This window comes from Suncus etruscus, chromosome 5 (genome assembly GCF_024139225.1).
Source record: "Suncus etruscus isolate mSunEtr1 chromosome 5, mSunEtr1.pri.cur, whole genome shotgun sequence".
In the NCBI taxonomy this organism is placed as follows: domain Eukaryota; kingdom Metazoa; phylum Chordata; class Mammalia; order Eulipotyphla; family Soricidae; genus Suncus; species Suncus etruscus.
The window spans coordinates 21044817-21069096 of NC_064852.1; the positions used below are offsets into that span (position 1 = coordinate 21044817).

General features: G+C 52.8%; 1 protein-coding gene and 1 pseudogene across 2 annotated transcripts in view; one reads left to right on the top strand and one right to left on the bottom strand.

The window, feature by feature from the left end:
• The window catches only part of NACC2 (NACC family member 2), a 48818-nt gene that overhangs the window by 13734 nt on the left and 10804 nt on the right, over positions 1-24280 (top strand). The window contains exons 1-2 of one of the 2 annotated variants that reach the window (XM_049773637.1): positions 13436-14042; positions 14784-15722. In XM_049773637.1, the coding sequence (XP_049629594.1) occupies positions 13676-14042; positions 14784-15722 (1306 nt within the window). In that variant the 5' untranslated portion in view covers positions 13436-13675. Of the gene's footprint in view, positions 1-13435; positions 14043-14783; positions 15723-24280 lie in introns of those variants that run through there. The other variant, XM_049773638.1, reaches the window with a different exon arrangement.
• LOC126009279 (heterogeneous nuclear ribonucleoprotein A3-like) lies at positions 22509-23860 on the bottom strand (annotated as a pseudogene).

The following is a 24280-nucleotide window of genomic DNA, read 5'->3' on the forward strand; positions in this document are numbered from 1 at the left end:
AGAAAGAAAGGATTGATTTTGGGTTCCTGCAAACACCATCACCATGAAACATGTAACAAATAACCCACTACAGGTGCCCATCAAGGGAGAGAAACAATTGTTTAGTTCTGTTATGTAAGATACAGTTTCCCTTTTTTTTTGGTTTTGGTTTTTGGGTCACACCTGGCAGCGCTCAGGGGTTACTCCTGGCTCTACCCTCAGAAATCGCTCCTGGCAGGCTCGGGGGACCATATGGGATTCGGGGATTCAAACCACCGTCCTTCTGCATGCAAGGCAAATGCCTTACCTTCATGCTGTCTCTCCGGCCCCTGTTTACCATTTTTGAACGTCATCCTCAGCAATTCATTCTGCACCCTGCAGAAAATCTTGCTCCACAGTTTTCAAGGATTCATCCCCCCTACCCCACCCCATCACTGCTGCAGTTTTATCTTGGGTTCCAGGGCAAGACTGTTCCAGAGTGTGTCAGTCTTCTCCCATGGACTCCATGGACAGGGCATCGAGCAACACTGTAGCACACAATTAAAGCATTATTACAGATAACCTCAAGGAGCTTTGTCCAGCATTGTGACAGACGATTTCCTAAAATACCCAGAATGAACCAGAACAGAATGATCTTGAGGGTTCCCGTGGGCTCTGAGACTGCTGTATTATGATCTACATGCTTGCTACGAAGGTCAAATAACTCTGATTACGTGACATTGCTCATCACAAACCTTACCACACTGGCCGGAATTGATCCCGTTCCTATTTTGTTTTTGTTTTTGGGTCACACCCGGCAGCATTCAGGGGTTCCTCCTGGCTCGATGCTCAGAAATCGCTCCTGGCAGGCTCGGGGGACCATATAGGATGCTGGGATTTGAACCACCGTCCTTCTGCATGCAAAGCAAATGCCTTCCATGCTATCTCTCTGACCCCTTGATCCCTTTCCTTAATGAGAATAATTATATATACTTCTATATATGTTATATAGATATAGGTTCACCTAAGACTTTCTATTTACTTTCCCTCTAACCAACCAAGTTTGTTTGTTGTTTGTTTTTCCTTAGAATTTTTATTTCAGGGGGCTGGAGAGATAGCACAGTAGTGCTTGCCTTGCAAGCAGCCAATCCAGGACCTAAGGTGACTGGTTCGAATCCCGGCGTCCCATATGGTCCTCTGTGCCTGGCAGGAGCTATTTCTAAGAAGATAGCCAGGAGTAACGAGTAACCCCTGAGCACTGCCGGGTGTGGCCTCCCCCGCCCCCCCAAAAAAAAGAATTTTGATTTCAGGAAAGTTTTGTCTTAGGCATTGAAAGGTTTTAAATACTTTCCCAGGGGCCAGAGCAATAGCACAGTGGTAAGGCATTTGCCTTGCACGCAGCCAACACAGGACGGACCCTGGCTTGAATCCCAGCATCCCATATGGTCCCCTGAGCCTGCCAGGAGAGACTTCTGAGCACAAAGCTAGGAGTAACCCCTGAGCACTGCCAGGTATAACCCCAAAACAAAACAAAACAAAAAAAGTAAATACTGCTGACTTTCCTCTCAAACAAAAATGTCTCTTTTTCTTTTTCTTACTGCATTTGTGCTCTGGACAGGTTGAAATTTCTAGTTTTGAAAGCCACTAACGAATCAAGTTACTCGGTGAATTCTCATTACTAGACTATGTGGCTCAGTTTCCTCACATGATTTGGAGAGCACTTGAGACAGAGCAATGGAGTGGTTGGTGAGTTTGCTCTAGGGACTCCTTCTAAGCCCTCTTCTCCCCATGGATCTCACTGCTACCAGTTAGAAGCCTTGTCTTGTGCTGTGGCCATGCATTGGCAATTTTCACCTGGGCACCACAGAAGACCCTAGGATCCCACCAGCCCGCCGGGAAGATCCACTCTCTCCTTGGTCCCCGGGCAGTGGCTTCCACTTTCTCAGGATCTTGGAGACTTGGCACAACCTGGCATCACTCACCACCATGGTTTTTCCTAGGCTTTCCCATGGTAAGAAGTGCTTTTCGAGTCTGAGTGCTTTCTCGGGCACTGCTTTAAATTCTGGGAATCTTAGACCCACAAGCAACCCCCACAAGCCAAGGGATGGACTCAGGTTCTAAGTAAACATCCACAATCACTGCCCCTTCATAGAAGCCCCAAGTCCTCAGAGGAGGCTGCAGAGGGCAGGGAGTCCTGAGGGACCACTGCAGAAGGGAGTCATCAGACAACGAATGTGCAGGAGTGAACACTGCTTCATGTGCTGGAGATAAGTTATCCTTGCACTGCCAGGGAGTTACCCTGAGCACAGAGTCAGAAGGAAGCACTGCCTAGGAGCGACTCCTGAGCACACAGCCAGGAGCACCACTAGGGAGTGGCCTCTGAACACAAAGCCAGGAGCAATGCCAGGAACAAACCCTGAGCACAGAGCCAGGAGCATTGCCACAGATCGACCCCTGAACCTGGAGCCAGGAACACTGCCTGAGAGCAACCCTGAGAAATAGAGCCAGAAGCACTCCCAGGGAGTGATCCCCAAGCATAGAGCCAGGAGTATTGCCACAGAGTGACCTCTGAGCAGAGTCAGGACAAATGCCACAGAGTGAATCTTGAGCATGGAGCCAGGAGCACTGCCAGGGAGGAGTCCCTTAGCACAAAGCTAGTAGCACTGACACACACACACACACACACACACACACACACACACACACAGGGAGGAGTCCCTTAGCACAAAGCCAGTAGCACTGACTCTCTCTCTCTCTCTCTCTCTCTCTCTCTCTGTCTCTCTCTGTCTCTCTCTCTCTCTCTCTCTCTCTCTCTCTCTCTCTCTCTCTCTCCTCTCTCTCTCCTCTCTCTCTCTCTCTCTCTTCCCAGCTGTTCCCAATAGTGGAGGGGGCCCATCCATAGGGGCTTCCTCAGCTGCCCACAGCTGTCCACAACTGGATAGTCTGGTGTGAGGCTCCTGGGTGGATCTGGGAAGGGGCGACTTCCCAGGATGGTGAGCCAGAGGTGAAGGGGCCTCCCTGACATTTCCTGATTCAAATCAGGAAGGGAGGGGAAAGGGTTCCTGACTTCAGAGCAGCCTCCTTTGCACCAGTGGCTGGTTGTGGCTTGATTTCAGGCCTCACCCAGCTGTGATCAGAGGTTGCCCCTCCGATTTGGGCTCTCATGTGCAGAGCAAGCGTGGCTGCCTTTGAGAGCAAACTTCGAGGAGACCACATGCAGGCCCTGGGAGCTTGTCTTGGGCAGGGGGACTCAGCTGTGTCCCTGCTCCAAGTGGCAACTGGGTGGGGCCAGAAGCTGCCCCAGGCATGCTTGGGGACCTCTGCTCTGTCTCCACTGCAAACTGAAGAAGTAGTGCTGGACTCCTGGGCAGGGGAATGACAGGGGAGTCAATCCAGACAGACTGTCCTTGGGCTCTGGGGCAGGGATGAGTCTGTCTAGGGCCTATTGCTGGCATTGTTCCTTGGGGCTGGTCACTCTCAGGCGGCCTCTTTTGCATCTCTGGAAAGTTAGCCTGTCTCCATCCCTAGCACCTCATGGTTCTGAGCACTGGACTGTGCCCCCAATGTAAGGTGGTTCAGCCTGTTCATGCTGCATCAAATGCACTGGGAAAACAGGTCCTGGGGCGGAGGGCAGCCATCACCAGAAGTGAGCCTGTTAGGAAGTGGCCCAGGCCAGGACCCAGTCAGGAAGTGACCCAGTCAGGTTAGGACCCAGTCAGAGAGTGACTTAGGTCAGGACATAGTCAGGACCCAGTCAGGAAGTGATCCTGGTCAGGAAGTAACCCCATCAGGAAGTGACTCAGGTTAGGAAGTGACCCAGTCAGGAGTTGGCCCAGGTTAGGAAGTGACACAGGTCAGGAAAGGCCTAACAGGAAAGTGATCCTGTCAGGAAATGGCATAGGTTGGGAAGTGGCACAGGTCAGGAAGTGGTCTAACAGAAAAGTGACCCTGTCAGGAAGTGGCCTGGTCAGATTGTGTCCTTGTCAGGAAGTGGCCTGGTCAGATTGTGTCCTTGTCAGGAAGTGGCTTGGTTAGGTCATGACCCTGTCAGGAAGTGGCCTGACTGGAAAATGATCCAATTAAGAAGTGACCTGGGGGCCGGAGAGATAGCATGGAGGTAAGGCATTATTTGCCTTTCATGCAGAAGGTCATCGGGTTTGAATCCCAGCGTCCCGTATGGTCCCTCAAGCCTGCTAGGAGCGATTTCTGAGCATAGAGCCAGGAGTAAGTAACCCCTGAGCAATGCTGGGTGTGACCCAAAAAACAAAAACAAAAACAAAACAAAAAAAAGAAGTGACCTGGTCAGGAAGTACCCTGACCTGAACCTCTATTTCTCACCCTCCATTTCTTGTTCCCTAGCAGCCTCATTTCTATGGGATGCAGTGGATGAGTGGCCACGCCATGACTTGTGGAGAAGGCAGCTAGGGCTGCCCTGGGTGTATGGCTGTCCCTGGGATGAGCTCATTGAGTTTCTTGATGTTTGGGGGGACCCTGGGGATCAGCAGTCATGGCATTTTACTCCTTTCTCTGACTAGTTCCTACTGGTAAATGATTTTTGGTTTTGTTTTTGAGCTGCACACAGTGGGGCTCTTGTCTCACACCTGGCAGGCTCAGGGATGCTGGGGATTGAACCTGGGTTGGCTGCATGCAAGGCAAATGCTTTCCCTGCTATGTGTTCTCTCTGGCCTCTGTAATCTGCCTCTTTCTCCTTCTCTTTCAGTCTCATGAAATGTCGTCAGAGTCATTGATCACTGCAGTGAACCAGCTCTTTGTTTCATTGATTTCCCCCACCCCCCGTTGTTTTCTATTTTCAATTATATCGATCTTCACTCTTATTTCCTGCCTTCTGCTTGCTTTGAGTTTCTTTTGTCGTTCCCCCCCCCCCCCCACTGTTCTTGAGATGAGAGCTTAGTAAGCTCTCAGGGATCTCAAACTCAATTTACCTGGGGGGGCCTGGAGAGATAGCACAGCGGCGTTTGCCTTGCAAGTAGCCGATCCAGGACCAAAGGTGGTTGGTTCGAATCCCGGTGTCCCATATGGTCCCCCGTGCCTGCCAGGAGCTATTTCTGAGCAGACAGTCAGGAGTAACCCCTGAACACCGCTGGGTGTGGCCCAAAAAACAAAACAAAAAAAAAATAATTTACCTGGTGGCCACAGGAGGCAAAGTCGGGGTGATCCTTGAGTGCAAAGTCAGTAGTAAGCCTTGAACATTGGGGTGTGTGACCCAAACAACTAAAACAAAACAAAACAAAAAAAGATTCCTCTAGGGCAGGGCCACAAAATGTTGTATGGAGGGCCACAAACGGCCCGTGGGCCACGAGTTAGAGACCCCTGGCTTAGACCATTGCTTAACCCCCTTGGGCCTGGTCCATGCCTTCCCTGTAGATCTCTCCCTCTCATTACGGCTCCCCCCAGTTGGAAGCCGTGAGTTTTGCCTCCTTCGGTTCTCCTTCTAAGAAGTATCTTTCTTGTTGTTGCTGTTTTGTTTTTTGGGTCACACCCAGCAGCACCCAGGGGTTACTCCTGGCAGGTTCTGGGGACCATATGGGATGCCGGGATTCGAACCACCATCCTTCTGCACACAAGGTAAACGCCTTACTTCCATGCTATCTCTCAGGCCCCAGGAAGTATCTCATTGTACCCTGGGGCTCAGCGCTTTCCCTGTTCTGTTTCTGTTCTTGTTTCTATCTTGACTCTGCGGTGCTGAGCTGCACCTTATCTTAGACCATCCTTGGCTTGGTTCCCACCAGCGCTGTAGCCTGGTTGTGTGTGGGCCTGAACATCCATCCCTCTGCTGTGTCCTGGTGTGAACCTAGACCACTGGGTTTGCTGTGTGCTGGAGGATGTCTTGAGGGTTGCCCTCAGTCAATGAGCCAGCCGCCTCTGATGGCTCCTTTGCTGAGTCTGCTTTATTTGATATTAATGGATCATTTGTACGATTTGCAATTTTGTTGTTTTTGTTTATTTTTGTTTTTTTAGGGGGGCTACAGCCAGCGGTGCTCAGGAATTACTCCTGGCTCTGCACCCAGGAGTCACTCCTGGCAGGGTCAGAAGACCCTAGCAGGGGTCTCAAACTCGCGGCCCATGGGCTGCAAACGGCCTTCTGTACAACATTTTGTGGCCCTGCCCTAGAGGAATCTTTTTTTGTTTTGTTTTGTTTTAGTTGTTTGGGTCAGCCCCCCCAATGTTTGCACTCAAGGATCACCCCGACTTTGCCTACTGTGGCCACCAGGTAAATTGAGTTTGAGACCCCTGATGCTGGAGATCAAATGGGTCAGCCACATGCAAGGCAAATGCTTGCCCCCCTGTACTATCACTCTGACCCCACAATTTGCTTTTTTTCCTCTATTTTTTTCTGTTAAACTTTCCTTCTATACATAGTATTACTATTATTATATTTTATTTGACATCCGTGGATCTTTGTACAATTTTATTTATTTTCTGTTGCCGAAGATAGCATGGAGGTAGGGTGTTTGCCTTGCATGCAGAAGGACAGTGGTTCTAATCCTGGCATCCCATATGGTCCCCCATGCCTACCAGGGGCCATTTTTGAGTGCAGAGCCAGGAGTAACCCCTGAGCACTGCCGGGTGTGACCCAAAAACCAAAAGAAAAACACATTTATTTTCTGTTAAACTTGACTCCCTTAGATTGATAATGATGATGGAATAACTGGTCTTCAGACCTTTAGATTGAAGCACCTTTTGGATCCCTTAACCTACCTATTCTTCATCTCCAGGGCATGGTCTCTCACTTCCCAATAAAGACACCGGGTTTCAGGAAAAACTATGTGCAGTTTTGATTTTCCACAACTGAGCTATCTGCCTGCTGGCCTTACTGTTAGGAGCAGAAAGCCTGTAGTGGAATTTTCCTGGACCTGTACCATTTCCTTCAACTTTGTGTGGATTATTTCCTGTGTCAGCATTTGCTCCCAGGCCCTCATCTCCTCAATCCCTTGGGATTGGAGCATGAGTCTTTGCTTCAGATGATGATGGTGGTGATGGTAATGGTGATGATGATGATAATGATGATGTTGTTTTGATTTGGGATCATATCTGGTGGTGCTTAGGGATCACTCCTGGCAGGCCTGGGAAAGAGGTATACAGAGAATCGAACTTGGGTCAGCTGTACGACACACGAGCACCTTACCCACTCTTCTATCCCATGAAACATTATTTTGAAGAGGGCTTTTTTTTTTTTTTTTTTTTTTTGCCTTTGGGCCACACCCAGTGGTACTCAGGGGTTCACTCAGGAATTACTTCTCATGGGCTCAGGGGACCATATGGGGTGCAGGGATAGAACCTGGGTGGGCTGTTACCAAAGCAAGTGACCTCCATGCTGTGCTATGGCTTTGACCCGAGTTTCAGTCCTTCTTTCCTTCCCATTCTCCTCCATCCTCCAGCCTTCCTCCCTTCTCTCTTCCTTCCTCCTTCCCTTCTTCCTTCCTTCTCCCTATCCCTTCCTTTCTCTTTTCCTTCCTCCCCTTCCTTCCTTTCTTCCTTCTTCCTTCTTTCTTTCCTTCCTTCCTTCCTCTTTTCCTTCCTTTCTCCCCTTCCTTCCTCCCCTTCCTTCTTTCCTCCCCTTCCTCCCCTTCCTTCCTTCCTCCCCTTCCTTCCTTCCTCCCCTTCCTTCCTTCCTTCCTTCCTTCCTTCCTTCCTTCCTTCCTTCCTTCCTTCCTTCCTTCCTTCCTTCCTCCCCTTCCTTCCTTCCTTCCTTCCTTCCTTCCTTCCTTCCTTCCTTCCTTCCTTCCTTCCTTCCTTCCTTCCTTCCTTCCTCCCTTCCCTCCCTCCCTCCCTCCCTCCCTCCCTCCCTCCCTCCCTCCCTCCCTCCCTCCCTCTCTCCCTCCCTCCCTCCCTCTCTCTTCCCTTCACCCTGCTCAGGGATCCTCCCCGATAGTCACTGTATATACAGGTTCCTGTTCCTGTCTCCCCCAGCCTGTTTTTTCACTTGCTTTTGTTATTGTTGGTTCACAGCTATTCTCAGGGGTTACTTCAATGAAGGACCGAGTAGGATGCTGGGTGAACCTGGTACCTGCTGTCCAGTCGCCCTGGCTTGGGCTTATGTGGTGAGCATCTTTGCTGATAGACGTTTGGTGTGTCAGCTGGGGGTTTGAAAGCGGCAGCCAGAATCCCCGACACCCAATCCCCAGAAGCAGAAATCGACCACATTAATTTTGAGATCAGTGTCGGAATTATTCAGGAGAGTTGACTATATAATTTTATGTTTTTTTAGAATCTTGTGCATAATGTGAAAGTAACGGCAGCTTGTCAGGCTGCAGGCGTGAGGAGCCCCAGAGTTCAGAGGCGCTGTGCTCAGAACGCTTCATGCTTTTGGCTTCTGAACAGAGAAAAGCCAGCAAAGTGGTTTATGTTTGGACGAGGGTGGGGGGGCATACCCCCCAGCAATGTTTGGGGCCCTTTCAATGCTGGGGATGGAGGCCGGAATCAGTTCTAGCTTAAGGGGATGACGAGTTGCGTCTTTAACCCAACTTGCAGAGTCTGTGCCCCTTTGGTTGTGTGACTTTGGGGCCTGTGTGTGGAAATCTCTGACTTCTCAGGAGAGGCTTTTCCTCCTCAGAGTGGGCTCAGGATCATGGTGTGGTGGCTGTGGTGGCCAAACTTTTGCTTCAGATTCAGGTAACCATGAGAATTATCAATTCTGAAGTTTTCTCACCCAAAAGGACAAAGTCCTGAGTGTTGCCGAAAGTCACAGGCATGGCGGAAGCAGGAAACCTGCTAAAGGGTCCTCAGGGATTGGGGTTGATGTTCAAGTCTGCGCCATGCACCAGGCCCAATACTGCTCGCAGGACCTGTAGATGCCCGCATGGACTGTCAGGGACAGTACGACTCACTGCCACCTCCCTCCTGTCTCAGCTCTCAGTCTGGGGTATCCTTCCATCCCCGACTCTTGACCAGGGGTGCCCTCATGGTATGGCTAACCCACCAGCCCTCACTGTGGAGAAGGATGGGCCAGGCTCTGCCTGCTGGGATCATAGTCAAGGATTGTCTGCACTGGCCTAGCCATACATGCTGTCACTCCAGACCCCACATCAGTTTCATTTTAGTTGCTGCTGCTGTTGAATATTGGAGGCCTGTGAGACTGATTTTGGGGGCAGGGGTCACACGCTCAGGGGTTATTCCTGGCTCTACTCAGGGATCACTCCTGTTGGGGCTTGGGGATGAAACCTGGGTCGGCCGCATATAAGGCAAGTGCCCTCTCTGCTGTGCTGTCACTTCAGCCCCAGGCTGATTTTTCCAAAGCTAAACCCCAGTAAGCACAAGGCCATGTTGTATCACCAGGGGAGAAACACCAGGCTTGGCAGCAGGCAGGGCAGAGCAAAGCATGGGCCGAAGTTGCTAGAGAAGAGCATTCTCAGGAATACTGTGAGGGGCACTGTGTTGCTGACCTTTCCCTTTCCTTTAGATCCCTTTCCTTTATCTGAATTCGGAGTGGGGATAAGGAAAGAAAGAAAAGGATAAGTTTCCCTGCCATAGCCTGAGCAGGAAGTGAGTGGAGGTGACAGAGGACAGGCAGGAAGTGAGTGGTAGCATCTCCTGAATGGTCCCAGGCTCCGTCATCCTACAGGTTGGCCCTTGGGGTCTCACCATGCTGTGATCTTGAGGCCCAGGACCTTTCTGTGTTTGTAGGCAGGTGGGAAGGAGACTGTGACTGTAGGATACCGGTGTGGGGCATTGGGGTGTTCTGGCCTGTCACCTGCCTTTTCTAGGTGAAGGCCTTCACTTTCTGCAGTGTGTGTGTGTGCCTGTTTGTGTGCCTGTTTGTATATTTTTGTATGTGTGTGCCCCTGTCCTTGCCTTTTCTGCAGTCACTGTGGCCCGCCTCTGTCTCATTCTGTCTCTGTTTAACCCCATCTCTGTCTCACCATGTATGTAGCTCACGCAACTCCCTGCCCTGCATTACCCGGATTTCCTTTAATTTGTGGGATTTCTAGTAAATGGGTTTAGAATTAGGCCTGGGCATGGTGCCAGGCAGCATACACCTGTCTCTGGGAGGCACAGGGGCAGCCCTCAGCCACACCCTGAGGGACCTCTGCCTTGTGTCCTCAGGGCTAAGGGTTGCCCCAGCCCAGGCTCCCATAGCAGAAAGTTCTTGGTTGTCCTGGAACAGGACAATGTGTTAGGAGGTGTGTGAGGAAGTGGGGTGCAGGCCACAGGGCCCTCTGGCACACTTGAGGAAGTTTAGTGGCAAGCTAGGGGGTTCTGGAATCTGTTTGGGTGCTTTGCAGGCCTGACAGCCCCTCTCATGCTCCTTCTGTGCCCACCGTGAAGTGGGCACCAGAAGAAGGGCTCTACTCAGAGCCAAATGCTATGTTTCCTCAGAGGCTGCCATGTGCTGGCCTGAGGGGGGAGGCTGGGGAGCGCTGAGCTGCTCCTGCAAGGGCAGGTGCCCAGCTGTCCTCTTTCCTGGAAGTGTCAGGGGCGGGTGTCTGGGCCGCCTCTATGGAACCCTCACCCCGGCGCTGATTTAGTGTTTCTGTGTCTGTCTGATTTACATGAGATTTTCGGCATAATTAGAGATGCAGGAGCGAGTGTCGTACCTCGACTATTTATGGCAGTGATGCAAATGAGTGAGGATGAATATTAACATGGGAGTACCAGTCCCTGAGTGCTCTGTGCTGGTCCACCCACCCCCGCCTTATCCCAGCATCCCTGGGTCTGTGCTTGCGGGGTTGCCCCCCTCCCAGCCAGCTCAGGGCCTGGTGGACTATGGTCTGTGTCCCCCAAAGGAGCCACAGCAGCACTGTCCCTACAGGCCCAGAAGCAAGGCTGCATGGTCTTGGGGACCCATCTCTATCCAGGAATGTTAGGGTGGGCCAGTCCCTGTGGGTAGGACCCAGCAGCACCCTGGAATTTTCAGGCCCTGCCCACAGCTCCCACTGTGGCTCCCAGCCAGTCCCACTGGATTATACAGCTGCTCCTGGCCACTGACTCTGGCACCTGCTTCCTACTGGCCTACCTTAGGCTGGGGGCGCCAGGAGGCCATAAGGGAAACTGACCCAGGGTGTCCATTCTAACCTGCCCCTCTGTTCCACCAGTCCCATATCTACTCTCAGGAACAGTGGATGGGGCTCTGCCCACCTGCTTGGGGCAGCCCTGAGTTAAATGCACGTTAGAGTCCCCATCACAGGCACCTGGCCACCACCCCAGTGTCCTCTTGTCTCTCCCACCCCATCCCCATTTATGGAAGCTCTTTGTGGGTACTATGTGCACTGAGCCTGCCAGGTCAGGTTGGAGCTGTGCAGGGGGCCAGGACTGCGTCTGCCAAAGCCCAGACTCCATATCTGTGCTGTGCTGGATGCTGAGCTGGGCTGGGGCTTCAGGGCACCCTGGGTGCCTTTGTGGGTACATCTGTGCTATGGGGGTGCTATGAGGCACTCCTGACCTCAGGCTGCCATGGGAATCCTTTAGCACAGCCCAGTACCAGCTAGAGCTTCTGCTCCCCAGTTGGGCGATGCCTGAACCCCTAACTAGTTTATCTCTGATGTACATTGTACTGCTTTTTTTTGCTTGATTGTTTTTCTTTTGTTTGTTTTTTTTGTTTTGTTTTAGAGCCACACCCAGTGGTGTTCAGGGCTCCTCCTAGCTCTGTGCCCAAAAATCACTCCTAACATGTTTGGGGGACCCCTTGGGATGCCAGGGATCAAACCCAGGTCAGCTGTGTCCAAGGCAAATGCTCTCCCCGTTGTATTGTGTCTACAGCCCTGTATGTGCAACTCTTGGGCTCAGACCTTCTTGTTCACAGGACTGTACCCCATGTCCATGTGGGCTTACACAGGGGGGGGACCCCAGAGGAGGAATTAGGAATCAGGGGGGGACCCTGGCCAGGGCACCCCGGTGTGGCCTGAGGTGAGGTTCCTTTGTCCACTTAGAGCAGGTAGGGGATGACAGGGTAGGCCCTGCTCTGGGGAGCTGGTGGGGGAGGCTGGGCAGGGGCAGAGCTTAGGGAAGGGGCAGGTTCCTGGTGCCCAACTGTCCTCTGGTGTGTAACTCGAGCTCAAATCACTGCTTTTCTGCTCAAACCCAGCTTTGTCCGAGTCTGTCGGCAGAGGCTTCTGAGAAAGCGACCCAACACCAGCCCAGCCGGACCTGGCAGCCAGGGCAGTAGAGTGGCCACAGGTGGCCTGAGGACACAGCAGCAGGTGCCAGCTGGCCCGGCCTGGCCCCGACCATCTGGGGGGGGGGGTCAGCAGCTTCTGTGTGTGAGGGCAGTCACAGAAAATGGGGTCCTAGCCCCCCCAGGGTCCTTCAGCTCTCAGGAGGCTCCCAAGGAGCACTTGTGGGCCATGGAGAGAGTTGTGGGGGGTCCCACCTCAGCCACTATTAGTGCCTGTCAGGCCCCTGGTCACATGACCAGCGCTGGGCAGATATCTCTCATACTGTACACTTCTCTGTGCCCAAGTTAACAGGGCCAGGCACAGCAGGGAGCATTCCCAGCTGGCCTGCCTCAGCTTCCCTACACCTAGCTGCAGCACTTGCTCCTATGCAGCCTGTGGTTTGTGTCCTATACTGGGGACTTCTGTGTCTGGAGAAAATCCCTCCAAAACACCAGTTTCTGGGCACGAGAGCAATGCCTAGGAGGGTCAGGTGGTGTTTCCCAGGGTAGCAGGAACCTACTTCTGGCTTCCCCTGCTCCAGCCTCCACTCAGGGTCACAGGGCAGCCCTTAGGTACCTGCACCTCCCCTGGGCACCCATCAATACCTTCTTCTCCCTCTGGCGTCCTTAACTCCCCTGAGCACTTTATCAACATCCTAACTTCCCCCTGGGTACCCACCAACAGACACTATTCCCTTCCTTCCAGATACCTTCCCCCTGGATGCCCTCTCTTTCCCAGACATCCTGACCTTTCCCTGGGCATCCTCACCTCCCACTCACCTCACCTCACATCCCCCTCTGGGCACTTTCACTCCCCCCAGGATCCTCACCTCTTCTGGGCACACATCAACACTTTCATCTACCCTAGGTCCCCCACCAGACACTTTTACCTCCCCTGGACTCCCACTGACATCCTAACTCCCAGAAGCTGCCTGCAGCCCTGTGGTCCAGCCGCAAAGAGGTGTCCTGGCGGAGAGGAGGAGGCCATGACCCACACTGGGCCAGGCCCATAGTGACCACAGAACAAAGTGCCCTTCTGAAGGAAATGTTTGGAGGCCCAGCCACTCCTGGGGTCTGACCACAGGGTCTTGCACCTGATGGGACCCCAGGAAGGGGGTGAATCGCCCTGTTTGCTGGGCAGGATGCAGAGGGCCTGCCTGTACCCTCATTTCCCCTCCATCCACCCTCCCCTCCCAGGCTCCCCTGCCCTGTCCCTGTCTGTCCCCTGGCGGGCCCCGCCTGCCAGCAGCAGACTGTTTGGAATAGTTGAAATGCTTTGACGCTGGGCAGCCCTGGAGGGCGGGCGGGCGGTGTTTGCGGGGTGATTCATATGCAAAGCCGCAGATCAGTTGCCAGGCTGTCTGGTTGCGGCGGCCAGGCCCGCAGCTTCCCGCGTCCCGTACAGTATTTCTGCCATCTTTGTTTGCATCGCAGTGAGTCATCAAAAGTCTGTCCTGTACCGACACCCCGAGCCCAGCCGGGGCCGCGCCGCGCATTCCGCTGGCACCAACACGCCCGCTGTTTGTAAAGCCGGGCTGGGAGCTGGCAGCGCCTTGGGCTCCCGAATCAAAGGCGGTTATTCATCCCTGCGCGGGCGCTGCCTGAATGTCCGTCTGCATCCGGACTCTTCATTTAGATGCTCAGCACCAGGGCCTGGGAGGGAGCGGGAGGGAGAGCCAGAGCGTGCGGGGCTGCCTGCAGCTGAGCCTCTACCGAGCCTCTGCCCCCACTCCTTCTCCTCTTCCTCCTCCTCCTCCTCCCCCTCCTTCTCCTCCTCCTCCTCCTGCCCCTATCTCCTTCTCCTCCTGCGCCCTCCCCACCCCAAAGGCTCCCACTCCGTTTGCTGCATTCTCGGAGCAGCTGCGGGCGGCCAGTGCTGGATTGCGGGGCGGGCACGCGGGCTGGCGAGCCCCTGCCAGGTGGAGGGACCCGGGCCGGGCCGGGCTGGGGCCACAGGAGGCAGCAGCTGAAGGTAGGTGTCCCCCCTGCCCAGCACACAACTTCTCCGCAGCGGGGGTCCTGCCCCCCTCAACCGCCACCTCCCCAACTCCGGAACCCAGGCGGTCCCACGTGCCCCTCCCAGGCTTCTTTCTGCTAGGTGGGGGGTTGGGGGGGACCCTGCACAGAGTTGGGCCAGCCCGGTCCTGCCCTGTGTCCTCATTGGTCACCAGACCAGCCTCCTCCCCAGCCTCCCCAGGCAGCGCAGGGGCCCCAGATGTCACCAGGCTGGTGCGGGGGTAGGGGGAGCCAGCAGGGATTGGCCGCTCAGAAGTGGGGCTGTGAGGGGCTCCAACTCGCCTGTGCGAGGGAGCCGGGAGCTGGCTACGGGTGGGGTGCTGGCACTGAGGGCCCCCCACCGCCGCGGGAGACTGTGCAAAAACCATGAGGGTAGGATAGGGAGTGGCCGCTGCAGCCAGGACTAGGGGTGGCCACTTGGCAACTGGGCTGGTGGGACTTGATCCCCACTAAAAGGGGAGGAAGAAAAGGTGCAGAAACTCTGAGCCAGCAGCTTTGGAGGGAGTGCTGCCGGGTCACTTCTTGGAGAGTTGATGGGAGGGAACTGTCCCCTCCTGCCCTGCATTGCCTCTTTGCAGCAACTATGCACCCTCCACGCCCCCCCCCCCAAGCCCTTCATTCCTGCATCCTCCTGAGTTCTGGGCCAGGTATGGGGTTTCCTGAGCTCTGACAGCACCCCCTGCCCTGTGTCCCACAGATGTGCCCCGTGAGGGCAGTGCCGGCCTGAACCTGGGAAGCCATCGCTGCATCGCCATGTCCCAGGTGCTCCACATCGAGATTCCCAACTTTGGGAGCACCGTGCTGGGCTGCCTGAACGAGCAGCGGCTGCTGGGCCTATACTGCGATGTGTCCATTGTGGTCAAGGGCCAGGCCTTCAAGGCGCACCGGGCCGTGCTGGCCGCCAGCAGCCTGTACTTCCGGGACCTCTTCAGTGGCAACAGCAAGTCTGCCTTCGAGCTGCCGGGCTCAGTGCCGCCCGCCTGCTTCCAGCAGATCCTGTCCTTCTGCTACACAGGACGGCTGACCATGGCAGCCAGCGAGCAGCTGGTGGTCATGTACACAGCTGGTTTCCTGCAGATCCAGCACATCGTGGAACGTGGTACGGACCTCATGTTCAAGGTGAGCTCCCCACACTGCGACTCGCAGACAGCCATGATCGACGACGCTAGCTCCGAGCCACAGAGCCCCAGTAACCAGCTGCAGCCAGCCACCGCTGCGCCCTATGTGGTGTCCCCATCGGTGCCCATCCCACTGCTGACACGGGTCAAGCACGAAGCTGTGGAGCTGCCGCCAGCCGCCGCCATTGCCGCTGCTGGCCCAGGCCTGGTGGCCAAGAGGCCACTGGAGACAGGGCCCCGGGATGGCCCTGTAGTGGCAGCAGCCAGTACGGCGCCTCTCAAGCTGCCCCGTGTGTCCTATTATGGGGTGCCCAGCCTGGCTGCCCTCATCCCCGGCACCCAGCAGGTGCCCTATGCTGCAGGCGAGAGGGCCAGTCCTGGGGCCAGCAGTCTGCCCACCACCGACAGCCCCACGTCCTACCACAACGAGGAGGAAGAGGAGGACGATGAGGCATATGACACGATGGTGGAGGAGCAGTACGGCCAGATGTACATCAAGGCCACCGGCGGCTATGCAGGTGACAGCAGTGACAGCATGCAGGGTGTGCAGGGAGGGTGAGTGGGGAGGACAACTCAGAGGATGCTGCAGGCCTGTAGGGACAAGGACCAAGGAAGGACTTTGAGATTGGTTTTCCTGGATGAGTTCAGAAGACTATATGGGGTTCTGGGAATTGAACACCAGGTCGGTCAGATGCAGGGCAGTGCCCTTCCCACTGTGCTCTTATTCCTGCCCCTGAGTGAGAGAGCCTGAAAAGGAGAAAACACGATGGTAGGATAGTGACAAATGGAACAAGGGCCAGGGCTGGGGGACACACTGAATGTGGTGGTCAGGGCCGGAAACACTGGCCTTTCTCAACTGCTCAGGCCTGAGCTCTATCTAACCCCTGTTCTCCATCTCCCTGTCCTGGCCTGAAAGGGCCAGTTGATGGAATGAGCTTCCCTGTCCTTGGTTAAGGGGTGTAAGGGATAATTGTGGCCCTGAGAACTCAGGGTTAGGAGCCCCTCATCCTCACCATCCTTCTCTCCAGGACCTGCTAGCTTATGGGCTGGGCCTGGCCATTGACAATGAGCCAAGAGCTGGCCTAGAGGGGCTGGGACTCTGTCCTGCACCTATCATGTCTCTTGAGAGACGTGATCCTTTGGCCAGGACAGACACTCCTGTGCCCAGTGATAGACATTCCTGCGTGTCCCATAGACAGACACTCCTGTGTTCCATGGAGAAACAGTTCTATTCCCAGGGACAGATATTCCTGTGCTCAGGGACAGACACTGTGCCCGCTCTGTACTCATCAGGTCATGGTGCAGCATGGGGACTGTGAAAGGCATCCAGGGCTCCCCTTGGGAGCTGTCCTGGGCTCCTTGTGGGTGTCTTGTCTGCAGACTGCTGGGAGCATATGTTTGACAAGCTCTGTTGCCTTCTGAGACCCCAGTTTTTCCTGATATGAAGACCCCACAACCTGGCTTTCGACTTTCCATTTCTCAGACCCAACTCCCTAAGGCCCCTTTTCCTGGTCACAGCTGAGGGATTCAGGTGGGGGTCCTCACAAAGCCCCTGGACTCTGGCAGGGACTTACCTGCATAGCTCCAGGTCAGCCAGAGCAGTGTTGAGTCAGGGCCAGCAGCATGAGTGGTCCAGGGCCCCGTGGCAGTGTCCTGGCCAGTCCCAATGCATCTTTTCCAGTGGCCGCAAATGCTAACCTGCCTGGAGGGAGATTGGCATCCACCAAAGCCTGGTCTCTTTCCATGGTGTGGTCACAGAGGCCACTGGCACCCCATCTGCTCCCCTCAGGTGGGGAGCCCTCGTGAGGACCAGGACGAGTGATTTACTGGTGAAAATCCAAGTTACCTTGGAGCCAGTGACACACAGCGGATAGGGCACTTGCCTTGCATGCAGCCAACCTTGGTTCAATCCCCAGTTTTCCATATGGCTCCAAAGCCTGCCAGAAATGATTCCTGAGCACAGAGCCAGGACTAACCCCTGAGCACCACAAGATGTGGTTAAAAAAAAAAAAAAATCGGGGCCGGGAAGGTGGCGCTAGAGGTAAGGTGTCTGCCTTACAAGCGCTAGCCAAGGAACAGACCGCAGTTCGATCCCCCGGCATCCCATATGGTCCTCCCAAGCCAGGGGCGATTTCTGAGCACATAGCCAGGAATATCCCCTGAGCGTCAAACGGGTGTGGCCCAAAAACAAACAAAAAATAATCTAGGGGGCCAGAGAGATAGCAAGGAGGTAAGGCGTTTGCCTTTCATGCAGAAGGTCATCGGTTCGAATCCCGGGGTCCCATATGGTTCCCCATGCCTGCCAGGAGCAATTTCTGAGCATGAAGCCAGGAGTAACCCTGAGCACTGCCGAGTGTGACCCAAAAACCACAAAAAAAAAAAAAAGAAAAAAAAATCTAGGTCATCAACGTGACACTCGGGCGTCATTGGTGCAGATGTGGGCAGGCCCTATCCCATCCAGGCACCCTGACACCTCACCTAGGGACCTTTTCACACCCTGGGCAACCCTGCAAACCACACCTTGTCATTGGGCCTTCACTCCATCCCTAGCAGAGGCCACAGTGACCCCCCCACAAGGATGCCCAGATTCTGGTCTCGGGCTTCTCCATCCTCATTTTCCTTTATGACCCACTGAGACCAGGAGTGTCCAGATTTAGGCCTCTTTCTGGGTTGGGAGGGGCATTTCCTTCTCTGCAGTGGCAGCTGTGGGGTTCTCTCAGGTGAAGTAGCTTTCCAGGGTGGCTTTGGGACTCAGCTCCACTCCCCTGCTGTGGAGACTCCTCCACTTGAGTCGGTCCCTGCACACTTGAGTCCAAAGAGCTCTGAAGGTGTGGAGGACCCAGTCAGGGGATACAGCCCTACCTGCTGGCAGGAATACTTGGTCACTATAGCCTACAGCATGTGCCCTGGCTGGCCTGTCTCTGTGCCCAGCTCTGACCCTGCCCCGCCCCAATTTCTTTGCCTTTTCTGGACCCCACATTTTTTGTTGTTGTTGTTGTTGTTGGTTTTGGTTTTTGGGCCACACTCAGCAGCGCTCGGGTTACTCCTGACTCTGTGCTCAGGAATCTCTCCTGGCACTCTCAGGGACCATGTAGAATGCTGGGGATCAAACCTGGGTAAGTCCCATGCAAGGCAAATGCCCTCCCCGTTGTGCTATCGTTCTGGTTCCCCCAATACTTATTTCTTGATGCTGTTGCCAGCCAGGTCTAGGGACTTGCATGTGGCCCCTCTTGTCCTCAGCTCCTGCTTGCTGAGAGTCTCGGGTATGAGAGAGGCACTTGTGAGCAACAGTGACAGCCATGAGCAGTGGTGGCAGGGTCTGAGAGTTGTTTCAAGACTGGCATCTGGCCTGGATGGCCTGGCTGTCTCTTCCCTACACGGACGTGCCTGGTGCTGCCGAGATTCTCAGGGTTGAACCTTCCTTGTCTGGTGCTGGTCCTGGTTCCTTTCCACGGAAGGTCCCATTTTCTGCCCTGGTTCTTCTCTGTCCTGGATCCCATTTGCCTGATGCTCAGTTTCTCAACAGTGCTTATGTATCAAATTCCCTCTAGTCTCATTCAGCTCTGGGTTGGTGACTGGTTGGTGACTCTCTGGCCAAGCCTATGCCCCAGGACATTCTCTCTTAGATGATGCACACATTTTGTGTTCACTACAGAAGCCTCTGGAGCATGCTGTCTTGTCACTTGTGATTCCATATCTGTCAGATTTTTACTATCTTGCCCCATAAAAATTAGTAAGTGGCACTGTATGCAGTCCTTGTGTGCTGTTGTATGCCATGCGCCCATGTGTGCCCATGCTGCTGTCAATACAGAGCTGCTGCTCTCCCCCTCTGTCCTGTAGTCTCATGTTCTTCTCTGGAACTGAAGCCTGTTTCGTGTCCCTCTTTCTATCCTCCATGGATTTGAGGATAGGCTCTATCCCCCTGCAGAGCTCTGGTTTCTCATCCTGTCTGTCCTGCCCTGCCTGGCAGGACTGTGAGGCTTGGCTGCAGGTATGCTAACATGCATACTCTCTCTCATTGTATTTTAGTGTTTTTCATTCTTTTTTGTTTGTTTGTTAGTTTTGGGGTTACTCCTGGATCTACACTCAGAAATCGCTCCTAGCAGGCTCAGGGGACCATATGGGATTCAAACCACCGTCCTTCTGCATACAAGGCAAACGCACCACCTCCATGCTATCTCTCCGGCCCCTTTCATTCTTTTTTGTTTGTTTTCTGGGTCATTCCCAGCAACGCTCAGGGGTTACTCCTGGCACTGTGCTCAGAAATCACTCCTGGCAGGCTCTGGGGACCATATGGGATGCCAGGAATTGAACCAGGGTCTGTCTGAGGTTGGCGTGTGCAAGTTAAACGCCCTATCACTGTGCTATCACTCTGGCCCCTCATTCATGTTTTTTTCTGTTGACCCTTTTTTTTTTTTTTTTTTTTTGGTTTTTTGGGCCACACCCGGTAACGCTCAGGGGTTACTCCTGGCTATGAGCTCAGAAGTCGCTCCTGGCTTGGGGAACCATATGGGACGCCAGGAATCGAACCGCGATCTGTCCTAGGCTAGCGCTGGCAAGACAGACACCTTACCTCTAGCGCCACTGCCCGGCCCCTTTCTCACTCCTCTTTTGTTTTTTGTTTTTTTTTTTTTTTGGTTTTTGGCCCACACCCGGCGGTGCTCAGGGGTTACTCCTGGCTGTTTGCTCAGAAATAGCTCCTGGCAGGCACGGGGGACCATATGGGAAATCGGGATTCGAACCAACCACCTTTGGTTCTGGATTGGCTGCTTGCAAGGGAAACACCGCTGTGCTATCTCTCCGGGCCTCTGTTGACCCTTTTGTACTCTGTCCTCTACTCTGTCATTTCTTTCTTTTGGTTTTGGTTTTTGGGCCACATTTGGTGGTCCTCAGGAATTATTTCTGGCTCTGCATTCAGAAATCGCTCCCGGGGGCTGGAGAGATAGCATAGCGGTAGGGCGTTTGGCCAACACAGGACGGATGGTGGTTCAATTTCTGGCATCCCATATAGTTCCCTGAGCCTGCCAGGAGCAATTTCTGAGCACAGAGCCAGAAGAAATCCCTGAGCACCACCGGGTGTGACCCCACACACAGAAAAAAATTCACTCCTGGTGGACTCAGGGGCCATATGGGATGCCGTGGATCGAACCTGGGTCAGCTGCTCGAGCCTTTTTCATCTTTCTTTACTACTGTCCAAGTAGATTAACTTGGGCCTCTGCAGCCCCGACCTTGTTTTAGGTGCTGTTTGTGCTCCGAGAACTGTGAGTTATTGTGTTCTCCATACATGCATCCCATGTTGACAAGCACACTCCACATGCATGTCCTATGTTGGCAAACATTGCATGTATATCCCGTGTTGGCAGACACACTCGGCATACATGTCCTTTGTTGGTGAGCATTTTCTCCATGCTCTTGTTCGTAATATTCTCTAAATATTGTTATTTGAAGACTTTTTTTTGTTTTGTTTTTGTTTTTCAGCCACACGCAGTGACACTAAGGGGTTACTCCTGGCTATGTGCTCAGAAATCGTTCCTGGCTTGAGGAACCATATGGGACACTGGGGGATCAAACTGTGGTCTGTCCTAGGCAAGGCAGATGCTTTATGTCTTGTGTCACTGCTCTGGCCCCTGAAGAAGACTCTTTTGCTTTGTTTTCTAAAAATTGATTTTAAGGCCTCTCCCAAATATAAAGGTGACATGGGCAATGCCGGCTGAGAATGTGGCCCTCACACTTCAGTGCCAGGCCCCGTGGGCCAAGTGATGCCGTGCTGGGGTCAGTGTTGGGGCCTTGGTGTCCAGCGCCACCTGAGCCCAGAGCAGCTCCAATTCCCTGTGGGTCAGGCGGGGCCAGTTCCGACCTTCTTGACAAAGGTGGTCTGAGTTTTCTTCGAATGGGCACTGGGTTGAACAGTCAGCCAGAGAGGGAACCGATTTTGATGGTCATCAGTGGGTGGACCTTGGGTTTGATGGTCAGTCAGGGAGTGGACATTGGATTTGATGGTCAGTTTTTAGTGCTGGGTTGGACAGTCAGCCAGTGGGTGGATTTGATGGTTTGATGGTCAGTCATGTACAGATTATTTTGTATTCATTGTTACACAGGGCCACAGAGTTTAGCGAGGTTTATTTTTTTTCCCCTGCAAATATTGTTTCCTTTCCATTCATTCCTGTCTTATCTCTTGCCTTTGCTCAGTCATTGAGGGTTTACACATGGGCCTGGCTATGGCCTCCAGGTTATGGGGCTCCCCAAAATCCTCACATGTGTTCCCAATGCTTGTTCTTTCCTGGCTGTCCCATCATCCTGGTGCTCATGGGGTGGGGTTCTCTTTGTTTCTCCCACACTCTAGGCTGGTACAGCTACTACTTGACCCTGGCACAGACACTCACAGACCAGAATTGCGCTGGCCACACCTAGCATTTTGGGGTGTTGAGGGGTTGTGTTTGTAGGCAGGTACCTGAGCAGCCGAGCCATTCCCCAGACCTGTCTTTCCTCTCCAGGGGTTTGAGTGCTTAGTGAGGATGCAGTTTTGGGTGCAGTTTTAGCTGCAGCAGTGACTGAGCATCTGTATTGTCAAATCCACAGCAGGCCGAGATGTTGGCCTTTTGCCACCTGTGTCTGCAAAGTTTTCTTCTGAAGAATTCTGAAATATTAAAAACCCTTTTCACAATTACTCAGATATAACTGTTGAATTGGATTTTTCATAGAGGATCATTATCTTTTGCTCAGATAATTTTTTCTTGGATGTTTCTTTTTTTTTAATTCCTTAATTTTTTATTCCTGGTACCAATACCACAATTTACAGGGCAATATACCTGATGCAATGAAAAGAAAAAGAAGGGCCCGGAGAGATAGCACAGCGGTGTTTGCCTTGCAAGCAGCTGATCCAGGACCAAAGGTGGTTGGTTCGAATCCCGGTGTCCCATATGGTCCCCTGTGCCTGCCAGGAGCTATTTCTGAGCAGACAGCCAGGAGTAACCCCTGAGCACTGCCGGGTGTGGCCCAAAAACCAAAAAAAAAAAGAAAAAGACAAAGCTACAACAAATAAAAGACCTCAGGAAGGTACTTTTAATTGACCCTACATTGCATTAATCAATATCTGCACTTCTGCAAACTGGTTATGACAGTCCTGAACAAGAAGGGTTTCCTGTTTTAACTGCAGTAACTTTTCTGACTATGATCATCACTCCTTCTGTGGCAGATTTTTACAGTTCCTCTAATGGATTTGGGACAACTGTCTCAAAGTAACCCTGCAGCTTTCCTGACAATCCCTCTCCTGCTAAGATCTGTAGCCCTTTGCTATTGAGTTTTTAGAACCTTCTGCTACCATAGCCACCACTTCCACCACCAGATTTATAACCACTACCATATGGACTGCCCAAGCTTCTGCCACCAAAACTGTCCCCTTTCATGGGTCAATAATTTGATTACTGTTGTCCAGTATAATTTCTAAAATCATTATAGTTGCCGCCACCACCATAGTTACCACCACCAAAATTTCCTCATTCATTGTAACCATCATATCCTCCACCACCTCCAACATATCCATCCCCTTCGTTTCCATATCCTGATCCTCCACCGCCATAGCCTCCTCTGCTACTATAACCAGGACCTCCGCCATAGTTGCCACCATCACCACCAAATCCATTATATCCACCATCTTAACTACCTCTGCTGCCACCGCCTCCACCACCATAGCCTCCTCTTCCACCAAAGTTTCCACGATAGCCAAAGTTTCCTCCACCACCTCCAGAATTGCCTCCACAACTCATAAAGTTGCCAGATCCACCTCCACGACCTCTTTGAGATACAGCAGACTGCATTTCTTGTTTAGAAAGGGCCTTTTTCACTTCACAATTATGCCCATTAATAGTGTTGTATTTCTGAACAACAAATTTTTTTTTGGGATCGAACCGAGGCCCGTCCAAGGCTAGCGCAGGCAAAGCAGACACCTTACCTCTAGTGCCATCGCCCGGCCCCTCAGAACAACAATTTTATCAACTGTATCATGATCATCAAAAGTAACAAAAGTGGGACTGGAGAGATAGCATGGAGGTAGGGCATTTGCCTCCAAGTCTGCCAGGAGCGATTTCTGAGCGTAGAGCCAGGGATAACCCCTGAGCGCTGCCGGGTGTGACTCAAAAACAAAACAAACAAACAAACAAAAAAACTCACAAAAGCAAATCCTCTTTTTCCACTCTGCCTATCTTCTATAACTTCTATGTAGTAACTTCGAAGTGGTCTCTCAAATTATATTCCTTTGTATCTCCTTTAATACTATCAACAAAAATTTTCTTCACTGTTAGATGGGCACCAGGTTGTACAGAATCCTCTCTAGAAACAGCTCTCTTTGGTTCCAGTACTCACCCATCAACCTTATGTGGTCAAGCACACACTGCTGCATCCACCTCTTCAACACATAAGTCACAAAACCAAAGCCTCTGGAACGTTTTGTCTGGGGATCTCTCATCACCACATAATCTGTAAGTGTGCCCCATTTCTGAAAATGTCTCTTAAACTATCATCTGTAGTTTCAAAACTCAAACCTTGATAAACAGTTTTCTCAAGTGCTCTGGTTCCTTTGGTCATGGCCCTCCTACACCCAGCGGTGGCGATGGCCGGAGTTGTGCTGGGGGTGACTGGGTGGCGATTTTACCTCCATTTTGAGACCTCTTCCAACTTGAGTTCAATATCTCTTGGACATTTCTTTCCTTTTCTGTCTTTTTGATGAGGAAGAGCTATACCCATTGATGCTAGGGGGGCTTACTCCTGGCTCTGCACTCAGGAATCACTCCTGGTAGTAAGGATTGAGCCTGGGTTGGTAGTGTTCAAGGTCAGCATCCTCCCCGCTGTGCTGTCACTCTGACCGTGTATTGTCTTACACTTTTTAGTGATAGTTCCTTCTCCAGAGTGTTTGGCATCTTACTCAGTGCTGGTCTCCTAGGAGGGCAAGGTAGGATGGCTGTAGATGGAGGCCATGTATGGGCCCCAAGGCCTGGCTCCTTGAGCTGCAACCAAACTTTGGAGCTACTTCTGTGTACCCCTATTTAGCACATGCAGCTCAAGGAGCTGGTGGAGACCC